Here is a 12,500-nt window from a genome sequence, read left to right on the forward strand (position 1 = left end):
ACCCGTGTATGTGATCAACCGCTCTGACAGACGCACAGACACTCATGTACTTGAACGACTGCTCAGACAGACACACAAATACTCATGTATATTAATGACTGCTCCGACAGACACGCAAACACTCGTGTGCGTGAATGACTGCTCTGACAAAAGCATAAACACTCGTGTGTGGTAACAAGGCTAAGCCTTCCCGTTATGATATAATTTTCTCTTTTTATGCATAAGCATTTTTAAGCTTTTTTGCTATTTTCTAGTGTCCCTATTTTTCATTTGATTTGCATTATCAAGATGGTAATATAATTCCTCTAGGTAGTCCGTAAGTCAGTGCAAGAAAAAGACAAGTGTGTTACTTTTCATAATACTTAATTATTTGTAAAACAACCCACGCTGCCAGTCATGGCTGTCAGGAATTTGATGCTGAGCATGGAAAAGTCATCCTCCCTAGAACTGGCGCTCTTCCAGTCAAGGCTCATGGAAACTGCATTGCACATTTGTTTATTGATGAGAATAATGACAGCACGTTTGCATCACCCAGGCCCACAGCCGGATTTTCCCATGACGGTCTGTCCACGTTACCCACCACTCAGGCCAAATTTTTTTGTCAGTAATTTGATTGTTCTTTAGTAATATATTATTAACCCCTAAGATCCAGATGATGTTACGGTCTTATCACAGAAAAATTTGGGCTGAGGGCCGGGTGATGCGAGCTTGCCATCATGGGGCCAAATCGCTGCGGGCTGGGTGACAAGAACCTGCCGTCATGAGGGAAGGCCAGGATGATGGAATAGACATGAGTGTACAAACCTCTTGGAGTGTGATTTGACTCATTTAGCACTTAGAAGGGGGCTTTTGCATTATTCCCATTGATAAACAAATAGGGAAGGTAAAGTTCATAAGCTGTAACTGGTTCCATGCTCAGCTTCATATGCCTGGCCGCTGTGACTGGTAGCACAGATTGTATTATGGATAATTGAATATTATGAAAAGAATAAGATACATGACACAAATAAACAAACGTTACTCTTTTTTTTTCTACTTGCACTGAGTTATTTGCCACATAGAGAGGTGATATAGTCTGTGCAAGGAAAATAATCTGTTACCATCTGGATAAAGCAAATTTAAAGACAAGTATGGAAATTGGAAAATGGGGGGGGGGGGGGGGAGCTAAAATAGTACACATGATAAATTAGCAAAAGGAAGGTACAGGCTTCTCACTGCTCATAGATGTTCGCACACTGTTGTTCTGCAACCAGCACACCGGGAATATTGGTCACTTACATAACCCGCTGCCAGCATTTTCAGCACTGTGATTTCTGTGACACAACTGGATTCAATGGATTAATGTATTAACCCATTAGCAACGGGTGAAAAAATAAACATTGCCTGGCGTCCCGCCAGTGTGACGCTGTATCGGGGCTCACGCTCTGACGCAGCAGAGGGCCGCGGACAGGCTCCGGGGAAGCTCCGCCAGCGGATTTTGTAGCCACCCCCAATATTTTATTTTTAGCTTCAAAATATACCGGCATGAATGGGTTAATGCTGGTCGTGTATATATATAGGCACTGGCAACAGTTACTTTATTTTGCTAATTTTGTTTATACACAGATGTCACCAGAAGTGCTTAATTGCCAAGGAGTCAGTTACTTGGCCTATCTGACCTCACCTGTTTATCCCATTGCTTGAAGTTAGAGAAAGAAAAGTTTTTATTTTCACTACTGTCAAAGAAGGGATAACCAGGTGAGGTTAGGGAGGCTTCATACCTGACTCATTGGTGAGTAAGCACTTATGAAGCCATCTATTTGTAAACAAAATTGACAAAACAGAACTACAGTGAACAGTTCATGTTCCTGATACCATTGGTGTTAACATTGCTATCTTGGACAGATGTATTAACAGATAATTACAGCTGATATCTGCAACACTGATGTACAGTTTTAGATTGACAGATTTCATTATTATGTATCAATATCTTTATTGTTTATTTTTATTTTTATTTCTTTTTACCTCACTCATTTATGTAATTATTTCCAGGTTGTAGCATCTCGATTACGTTCCAACCAGAGAGCGTGGGAGGCTCTGAAACAGTGCCCGCTAACAAAGTCTCTCGTAGAGGCTGCGCGGACTCATCCCCGCTTAGCTGCTAATGCTTGCTGTCTGTTTAGGAATTCACAGAATGAACATGAATCTCCTAAAATGAAATCTAGGTAAGTGTCAGTTTGCAAATTCAGGTGCCAGTTATTTATTTCTCCTTTCATTCAGATAACATAGGTATATTTACAGGCCAGGATTAACTTCCCTTAGTTCTGCTTGTTATATTTATAATAATTAACAAAGTAACTGTGACATGGAGCTAGTAGGTGTGGTGTGTGTCATATGATGGAAAGGTTTTTTAATTGCTCCCACGTGAAACAAAAGCACACAACTGATGATTCAGATAGCATAAGTGACAGATTAATAGGAGGAAAGTTATTACCCCATTCAGTAGGACTAACAGGCTAACACCCATCTCCTGCAAAATTAGGAAATACATTTTGGGTTAAACACTCTCTCTCTTTCTCTCTCTCTCTCTCTCTCTCTCTCTCTCTCTCTCTCTCTCTCTCTCTCTCTCTCTCTCTCTCTCTCTCTCTCTCTCTTCTCTCTCTCTCTCTCTCTCTTTCTCTCTCTCTTTCTCTCTCTTTCTCTCTCTCTTCTCTCTCTCTCTCTCTCTCTCTCTCTCTCTCTCTTTCCTCTCTCTTTCTCTCTCTTTCTCTCTCTTTCTCTCTCTCTCTCTCTCTCTCTCTCTCTCTCTCTCTCTCTCTCTCTCTCTCTCTCTCTCTCTCTCTCTCTCTCTCTCTCTCTCTCTCTCTCTCTCTCTGTCTCTCTCTCTCTCTCTCTCTCTCTCTCTCTCTCTCTCTCTCTTTCTCTCTCTCTTTCTCTCTCTCTTTCTCTCTCTCTTTCTCTCTCTCTCTCTCTCTCTCTCTCTCTCTCTCTCTCTCTCTCTCTCTCTCTCTCTCTCTCTCTCTCTCTCTCTCTCTCTCTCTCTCTCTCTCTCTCTCTCAAAAGTTACACGTTATTTATGCATCAGTTGATGATACTTTCTTAGCAAAAAAGTGAAGAGTTTAAATTTGAATGTCTACATGAAGTTTTAATAAATAATATTACGTGCAGTAATAAATTTTTATGTATACAACCTATTTATTTTGTGGAATCCATACTCATTAGTGTTTTTCTTTTCAAGATTTAAGTCATCTGTGTTGATTCGTCGTGACTGCGCCTACGATGATGGGGGAGGAAGTGGGCCATGTGGTGATGCTTCCTTGCCAGGGACAAGACATTGTATACGGCACATTATGTACAATGTGGACCAGCAGCTGTTCACGCATTGTACTGCTCGGCACTCGGATAACACACCATGTCGTATCCCTGTGTTCGATGTGTGTCATGAGCTTCCACTCTGTCCCCAGCATAGCATGAGGGTGAGTGGAAACAGAGCAATCTTTTTTTTTAGAAAGAGTTTAATGGAGGAATTATGTAATATCCAGTATCTATTAACTTTGTATATCTATATGTTATGTTAACCCGTTAGATCCGATTGCATCACGGAAATCACGGTGCCAAAAGTAAAGGCAGTGGGTTACATAAGTAGCCAATATCCTGGGCATACAGTGCATAGGCCGGGCATGTGCGAACGCCCATGAGCGGTGACAAGACTGTGCTTCCTCTTTGCAAAGTTATTTTGTGTAAACTTTTAGCTTTTTTGCCATTTCCAATGTCCATATTTGTCATTTGATTTGCTTTAACCAGATGGTAATAGCTTATTTTCCTTGCACAGACTCCATATCATCTCTCCATGTAGTAAATAATATGGAACATTGGGATATTTGTGTCATACATCTTATAATTTCGTAATTTTCCTTTTTCTGTAATACAACCTGACACATGTTACATTCCACATTTGTTTAACGATGGGAATAATGCTAAAGCCAAATGAGCCAAACCTCCTAGAGGTTTGTGCACTCATGGTGAGTCTTTTCTGTCACCCTGGCCTTTGTGGCCATTTTGTCCGATGATGGCATATTCACATCACCTAGCCCTTGACCCAGATTTTTCCATGACGGGACTATAACGTCATCTGGATCGTAGGGTTTAATCTTTGCTACAATTGTAAGAAATTAGAAATTCAGTACATAAAAGTATACCGGAAATGAAACTGAAATTGGTAGACATAAACTGGTAAGTAGGAACATTTGTAAAGGAAAGCTTGGGCAGGTATAAACTGTCTTTTACAAATTTTCTACAGGAAAGTTGTAAGAAAAGCTGTGTAGAAGAGACTCCTAAACCTAAGAGATCTCGCAAAAAGAACAAGATGCCAATATTATCAAGATATGGGAAACGCAGCAAAAAGCGACGGCGGTCCTCTAACTCCACTAGTTCGGTGATCCCTTCGACAAGTGTCAGACCTCCTATGGCGAGCCAGTCATCCCTCTCATCACCACAGCCATCACCCACAACCCCACAGACCTCACCCCATTTCTCTGCTGCCTCTTGTACAGGTGAGCTGAATTGTAAAAGTCTCATTTTAATAATTCCAAAGTCCTGAACCCTGTGATGATGGGTTGTACCCATGCCATTCCTAAACAAGTGCTAGGCATTGCCCACAGCCAGCTGCTTAAGTGATAAAATATAAGCATAGAAACTTACCTTTTTCCACTACCTACAATTTTGGCATATATGGTCTTTGAGCAAACAAGGGCTTTGAAGGGCTGTACCTCCTCATTGACTGCAGTCAGGGTCAAATAATGAACTGTTTAGTTTGCATATCAATGAGCTAGCTTTGTTGCACGTAGCACAGATACTTGGATCCTGTTAAGTTGCCTTGATGTATTATGGCAGAAACAGATGCCCCTAGACATGAAAAAAAAATTCAGCCCTTCTGATAATGGGATTCTGTATGGTATGGTGATGCCTTACACCCACTTCATGCAGGAATTTTGATTGCATTATAATTTTTTTTATTTCTTTTCTTCTCATAAGTTTCTTTTCTTTTCTTCCCATAATTTTCACTTGAGGTAGGTAGAGATGATTTTTTTTATTGTTCATATCAACAGGTACATACAGTATGATCTTTCTTAAAAAAATAAAAATAACGTGTCCTTCTTTGGGTTAAAAAGAGAGATTCTCGGGGATTGGTGGGAGTTTTTGAAGTTTTTTTGATCATGGGTAGTTGCTTATTTGCAGAGTATTGATTGCAGAGCAATTTTCTCTGATTTGAAAATGATTGTAGGTTATATATATTTAAAATGTTAGATATCAGTACCACATACATGAAGGTTGAACAGCTCTGTTTTCAAGGGCGAGGTTTTTCTGTGAAGAGTTTGAAAATAGGGTAAAATGGGTTTTATTAACTGACTACTGGTTGACAGATTCTGTAGCTGAAGCGGAAGCAAGCGACCTGGAGGATGACATGGAAGGGATGGTAGAAGGTCTGGATGCTGCTTCTCGTCTTCTTGACCCACATGATCTCCAGGATGTATTGAATCGCATCCCAGATCATGAGCTCACTCAGCTCTTCGATGCACCAGGTTTGTACTTGTGTACATTATGAGTTGATATTTTGATTTCATCTTCTTGACTGTTTTTAGCTGAGTTTAAGACACATAGGTAGTAACATGTTTTTAATTATTTTTACAGAAAGTAAAACCGGAGAATTTGTTGTTGCAAGTGAAGAGAAAGTTGAGTTGGAGACAGATCATGGTGAAGAAGATGAGGTTACAGCAGACTCCCCACCTCCTAGCAGCAGCCCGGCTGCAGCCACACCAGCTGCAGCATCTGCCACCACCACCTCGCCCACACCGCCACTAGTAGAGGAAGGCACAACGCTTAGCCTCGATGAATCCACCCTTAATGACCTAGTAGCAGGAAACATCCCCATAGATTCAATCATCTCATCCTCATTCAACCAACAAGAACTTAACACCATCTCTCAGGCACTATCAAACATTGTGCAGGAAAACAATATTAACCTTGCGGGATTTGACCTCAACGCAGGCAACTCCTTTTCCGCCTCAGAGACAGGAGGCTCTGGGCCAGTGGGTGATGTCAGTGACAGTTCTCTGATGTCCCAGGCGAGTGATGCCACAAATCATACAGATTTTTGTGAAGCAGGACCGCCGTTACCCGAGTGTAAAATAAATATATTGAACCAGCGACCTGGGATCATCACAGACACTGCCACTCTTTCACCACTAAAATAAGACCTTTTTAAAAAGTTTTGAATTATTTGCAGATTTATCTGCTTTTGCTGCCCAAAAATATATTTGAAAAAAGAAATACTGTACTAGTTGAGAGTTTTGCTATGGCAAGCATCGGTACAATATCAAGAGGAGGACTGGTTAAAAGGTACAATGTGATTAACATGAAATATTCCTGTGCAGTTGTGTGTTTACTTGTCAACAGTGTAACAGTGATGTTAATAAACTGTACATAATTGGCTTGTTCACTTTGTTAAAACACTTCTTGTAAGGTTTTATCAAATTATTATTTATTTATTGTTTTTTAATGAAAATTGTATTCTTCCATGTTCAAGTATATACTTTGAAATGGCACATTAGTAGCTATCATATAGTATTACTAAAGTCAAAGTAGTTATTTGGAGGAGGTAGATGAAGTGTTTGGATTGGTAGTAAGGAATGGGAGGCTAGATCTTTCTGATGCAGTGCAACTACCTAGCAGTCTTGTGTTGTACACATTTTTCTAATGATCCACTTCACAGCAAACACAACAAATGCTGCATGATGCAGGTGTTTAGAGCAAATAGCAAGAAGAATTTGGGTAGTGGTTCAAGCCACACTGATGAAATGTGCACAACCTGTGGAAAGCATGAGCATCATTATGTAATGTGTGTGTGAACATTAGAAAATACCTAGCTTGTATATACACGCGGAAGTGATGGTTCTCCTTTTGCAGTCCCATATACAGTGGTCAAAGCTGGTAAGGATATGCAGTGTGGTAAATGAGAGCATGAATCTGATTAGGTGTTCTGCTGTTCTTTGCATTGACTCTGGACTTAAGTGTTGAGCCTTCCCAGCTATCTAGCAAATTTTCATGACTTGGAGCTTGCTTCCATTGTCTTTATTTTTATATATTTTTTTTATAACATTTTATTCTCATATATTTATTATATTTATTTATTTATTATATTCACTTATTTATTTATGTACTTATTCTTCATTACTGCCATTGAAAAGTGCTACAAGAAATATTTTTAAAATGTTGCTGGCTTAAGAAATGTTTTGGGGGGACCTGAATGTAGACGATCAAAAGATCCTCCTCAGCACTAGAGAAAATGGGAGACGATTAGGAATGTATGAGTTATGACCATGACTCCATGATCTGCAGTACCACGGAAAGCTCACCATTAGCTTTTAACTTACCATATTGGCCTAGGGAACTCAGGATTTTTTCCCATAGCAGTTTCACTCATACGAGGGTACTTGTTTCTAATAGCATGAGAGTATACACTTTTAATACACAGTATGTGACTAGTAAATAGCCAAACAATAGAAAATCAGAAGTAAAAGAGTGTTGTTTGCTAGATGTGAATTTGAATTTAAAAAAAAATGTAGACTGGAAAGAAAAAATGTTTCAGTGTATTTACTTAGTTTTCATTTTATAATTATTATACTGTCAAATCCACAAAGAGCGAGTGATTCCTTATGTAAGTTTTAAAGCAACAAAGTAAGTGAGAAATAGAAAAGGGTACTATTTTCCTCTTGCAAATTATTAAGAAGGTGTATGTATACAGTATTGAAGTAAGTTTGAAAGTAATCAAAATACATTTATTTGTTCTTCACAAAACAATACGAAAGTTAAAGCTGAATAGTCCAATGAAAAACAATGCTTAGAGGAATATTAGCTCTACAAAAACACATGCACTTGTATGTGTTTTAGATCTGGACTTGTGATAAGAGAATAGTTCAGTGAACAGATACTTTCAATAGAGTAGTGCAGAACATGGATAGCTGGTACTCACAACTGAGCACATGATTGTACAAAAATGTGATTAAAATGTAAATTACTTAAATTACCTCCATATCAGACCGGACACAATATAGCCACGCATAACAGTACAACTAGCGTTATACAACTAACCGATACAAGTGTATTCATATCCAGATAGATATCTGCATGTATGTGGGGGAATGCATGTGCATGCATGCAGTCTATTTGCTTCTTCAGTTTGTTCTTGTTGTGTTTTGTATTTTCAATCTTGATCACTAATTGGCATACTAATTTTTAGATGTATATCAGTTTTACATATTTTTATACCGGCTTCATCAATACCAACTTCAGACTCATCTTCATCATCCCTTTTTCACCTCCCATGGAATCATTTTGGATTATTAAGGGCTTATTCATGAACTTGGAACAGTGCCAATACGTAATACAACTAAGCCTTCAGGGAAACGTGCAGAGAAGATTGCTTGGGAACCCCGCAAGGCTCCCAAAACAGAAGTGGTTGCAACTGTTACTCTTTTACAAGTAGATAAATTAACAGTGTTCTTGCCTTTTGTAAATCTTGGTTACCCAAACAGTCACTGAGCTTATAAAAATTTGACAGCCATGCTGTTGAAAATGGAGCTTGCAGTTGAATTGAGTGGGTAGAGAACCAGCTGCAGATATTCTGTGTTGCTTTTTGTTGCATGCATATTAGCGTGTGTCCGGTAACAGAAACACACAGCATCGCCAACAGGTGGAGTGATGTATTGTGTTTGTCAAATTGATGTGATATGCTTGCATATTTGAAGGTGTTTTTGGTGGCTAATGGTCAGATATACCAGTTTCTTCTGGTTTTCTCTTCAGGCAGTTTAGCCACTTATATTATCCCAGTCAGTCACCCATTTGGTCTCCTTCTCATCTTTTAACTTTTCTCTCTTTACATTCTGAAAGAATTGAAATGAAGTATGCAGGAATCAAACATCAAGCAGTTCACTTCATCAGAAATGCTTTCAGTATAATGTTTGTGTTAGGATTCATGCCTCCATTGATAATAGAAATTTTGATACAAGTGCAAAGTTTTAACTTTTCGTGGAGAAAAAATGTTACTTGCTTTTTTTAATCTTTCTGTGAATAATTGTTTTTCTGTCATGGAACACTTCAAATGACAAACCAGATAATGCCTAAAAACTTTATGGGCATATATTGGTCACATCAGCTTTCAGGGGAATCATATCACATTTATCTAGAGTGATGACGAATGACCAGTCACACCATTTTTTCTGGACTTTCTGGGGTGTTAAAAAAGTTTGTTATCACTTCAATGATTCATATTTGTGAAGTGACTTTTTTCTCTGGAGCAACAGGTAATAAGTAATATTGATACATGAAAGAAAATCCTTCATACAGCTTGTATTTTGCTTAGATAGATATTTAAAATTATACATTATCTGAGGCAACATAAATCTGTGCTCTTTAGAGAAAGCATCCGAATTGGGCTTTATAGTTACTTGCCTGTGACACTCCAACAGCGAGTCGATTTCTAAATGCAATGACTTTTGAGGCAAAATAAAGTAATTTTTCTCCAAACTCAGTTATGCAAAGCATATAATTGAAAATCAGAATCAAGCAGATGATTTCAGTCTTCATAGAAATGCAGTGATTTTTCATCTGTCTACATGTGTGTCTGATACCAATCTAATTTGATCCAAGTAAAATTGATGACACAGGAGCCATCCAAAATTTGTTTGCCTTAAAAGTGATACATGGTATGCTACATTGTTTCAGGAAGTTCAAGTGTCATTGTTGGTATTACTGCCTGCTATCCCTGTTAAAGAATGAGGAAAATGGGAAGAGGAACTTGTACGAAAGAATACCAGCAGTGGAGAAGCAGCTTCAGAGGAAAAAGGAGAGATTGTATAAAACTATGGCCAACATTATCTTGTAGAAGATATGTCTCATGCAAAGTACAATAAAAAAGCCAATGCTGAATTGACTCTCAAGTCAGTGTAATATGTTGCCAGTTGATGTTGTGACTGATAGTTTGTTGTAGTGCAATATTGATAAGGGAAAAAATCACAAAGAAAAGCAGTTCAGGTACTTAGACTGCGATGCTGTGTGTGGGAATCTGTTTGCTGCGGTAGGCAGTGCCATTTGATGTTTGATTACTTTTTCTTTCTCTCCTTTCTTTTTCTTTTCTTTTTTTTATGAGATTCTCCCCTCCTAGCATTTTAGATACCAGAGGCATTACTTATGGGACAATAGAGCGAGATACATAGAGAGCTCTCTTGCATGTCTCATGATGAGCAAGTTTAAGGTGATGCAATGAACTGAGACTTGACATGAGTAGTTGTCCCATTGAAGAAGAATAGTTTTGGGAGTGTCTGCACTTGCCATTTTGGTTCCATTTTGAAACACTGTGTGCATCAGGGCAGTGGAGTGTGCTTGTTCATTATTTCTGGACAATGCACACCTTCACTGGTAGATGTTTAGCTGCAATTGATAATTTGCATCTCAGTTGTAGTTGTACTTTTGTGACCCTAAATCATGTGTGTCCCTCTGTCTTTATATAAAGGAGGTTATCCAGCAGTGACAAATAACTTTTGAAATATAAAGGAGAAAGAGGAAAATCCTGTTCAGACTTTGGGTTTGCTTTCTCTTTGTACATGTATGTGAAACGGCCAGCAAAACTACTCTGATTAAAACTAGTCTATTCTGTGATTATAGAATTGATGTAACTACTTGTAGGTACAAAACTTGTGTTCGTAATTGAACCTATGGGTGTTTTCTTTCCATTATTTTACAATTTATTCATTCATATTCTTAACAGTATTCCCACCTATTTTTAAACTTTGAATATTGTTCACTGTTTTCTTATTTCTGTTTTTTGTTTTCTTTTAAGTAGAGATGGTAAGGAACTGGCTTATGATTGTTTTCCAACACATGTATGTTCAGCAGTGGGAAGATAGTCTCTTCATGGCAGTTGTATGGTGTCTGTACACTGTCTCCCCTGTTAATATCTTTCACTCAAATGTAAACAGTGATTGATACCGAGTTTCAAGAAAATGAAAAAAAAATGCCTCTGTCAGTTTATTTATTTAGTTTTAATTTTTTGCGGGTTGAGAAGGGTGGTCCATTAACCAAGACTGAGTGTAAGAAGGAGAAGAATTTCCCTGCTTAGTGTCATAGACTTTTTATTCCTATTACATTTTTAATAGGACCAGTTTATTGTGTTTATGAAACAGCAGCAAGGGATATGTATGTATAATCTAGGAAGTATGTTACAGTTATACCCTGACACTTGTTTTTCAAATTTTCTAACACCTTAATGAAAAAAGATTAGTAAAAAAAGGGGGGGGGGATTTTGGGATTATAAATTCTAGAAAGTGAATGGGAAAAAATAAAATACAAAAATATAGTAGATTATCTGCTCGTCAAGGGAAAATGTTTTTTACATTGAGTTTGTGGTCTTAAGGTAATCAAGGGTCGACATATGTAGTCTGTGACTGCGATTACTGCAGCAAAGCATCTTCAGGAGGCAAGTCCAGTATTTAACCCTGACTCCTTCCCTTAAAAAGGTTTGTTTGAGAGTGAGGCATTTCACAAAGCAGAATGAATAATTGATATTATTATTTTACAATCCTCTTTTTATATTTAGTAAAATCAGTATGTCAGCAACTCATTTTACCATGTGAAGTTATTCATTCTCATTCATAGCTTTTTCAGCAACTGTCACAGTGTGTTCTTTTCATCTTACATTATCCTATTTTGTATCATAATCATCATTTACTTTTCACTATAATTTCTGCCAGACTTTTTTCAGTCATCTGATTGACTTTCTTCCCTGTTTTACTGTGTGCCTTATTTCTTCTCCATTACTTTTGTTTACGGACAGCTTACATTATCCCTCTTCCACACTCCTCATCACATTCCTGGTATAAAACACAAACCGGTGAATAGCAAAGATGCACATTAGGGTCACCTCAGTATTAATCAGTAGCCCTGTGTTGAATCTGTACTTTGAGTTATTCTTATGCCTTGGTTTGTGGGTTATTTTATTTTCCTTCTTTTTCATTTGAGATGCAAAAGAGAAACGATACAGCTATATCCAATTTTCCTTCCATTTACCCAGAAATAAGGCAGTGTATTTTTTGTAATTTGTTTGCTTGATGCTGGACTTGCCTACTTCCTGTTTTTTGTCATGTTTTATAACCACTTTGTTGTCAGCTTTTTATTATTTACTGATACTATCATCATTATTATTATTGTTATGAATATTATGATTATTATTTACATATATTTTTTATCTTTATTATTGTCACTTGTATTTTGATTGTTGTTTTTACAAATATTATGATTAATCTATATTAGACGGCAGTATTTTTGTTAGTATGATATTGTCTTCTATTGTCAATGATGTAGCAACATTTAGACTGCTGCTCCTCAGTAAGTTCCGTAATCTCCACAGCGGGATATTTTAGAATGCATAAAAAAGATAAAACATAGCATGAGTTCATTGTCAAATT

The 12,500-nt window shown here is 37.7% G+C and overlaps 1 protein-coding gene across 4 annotated transcripts in view; it reads left to right on the top strand.

The window, feature by feature from the left end:
* LOC113808297 (serine-rich adhesin for platelets) overlaps nt 1-12,500 on the top strand; it is a 44,138-nt gene that overhangs the window by 31,599 nt on the left and 39 nt on the right. For 3 of the 4 annotated variants that reach the window (XM_027359665.2, XM_027359666.2, XM_027359668.2), the window contains exons 7-11: nt 2,032-2,204; nt 3,218-3,455; nt 4,280-4,532; nt 5,403-5,561; nt 5,671-6,470. In XM_027359665.2, coding sequence (XP_027215466.1) covers nt 2,032-2,204; nt 3,218-3,455; nt 4,280-4,532; nt 5,403-5,561; nt 5,671-6,233 — 1,386 coding nt within the window. In that variant the 3' untranslated portion in view covers nt 6,234-6,470. Of the gene's footprint in view, nt 1-2,031; nt 2,205-3,217; nt 3,456-4,279; nt 4,533-5,402; nt 5,562-5,670 lie in introns of all 4 variants that reach the window. The other variant, XM_027359667.2, reaches the window with a different exon arrangement.

Source organism: Penaeus vannamei, chromosome 26 (assembly GCF_042767895.1).
Source record: "Penaeus vannamei isolate JL-2024 chromosome 26, ASM4276789v1, whole genome shotgun sequence".
Classification (NCBI taxonomy): domain Eukaryota; kingdom Metazoa; phylum Arthropoda; class Malacostraca; order Decapoda; family Penaeidae; genus Penaeus; species Penaeus vannamei.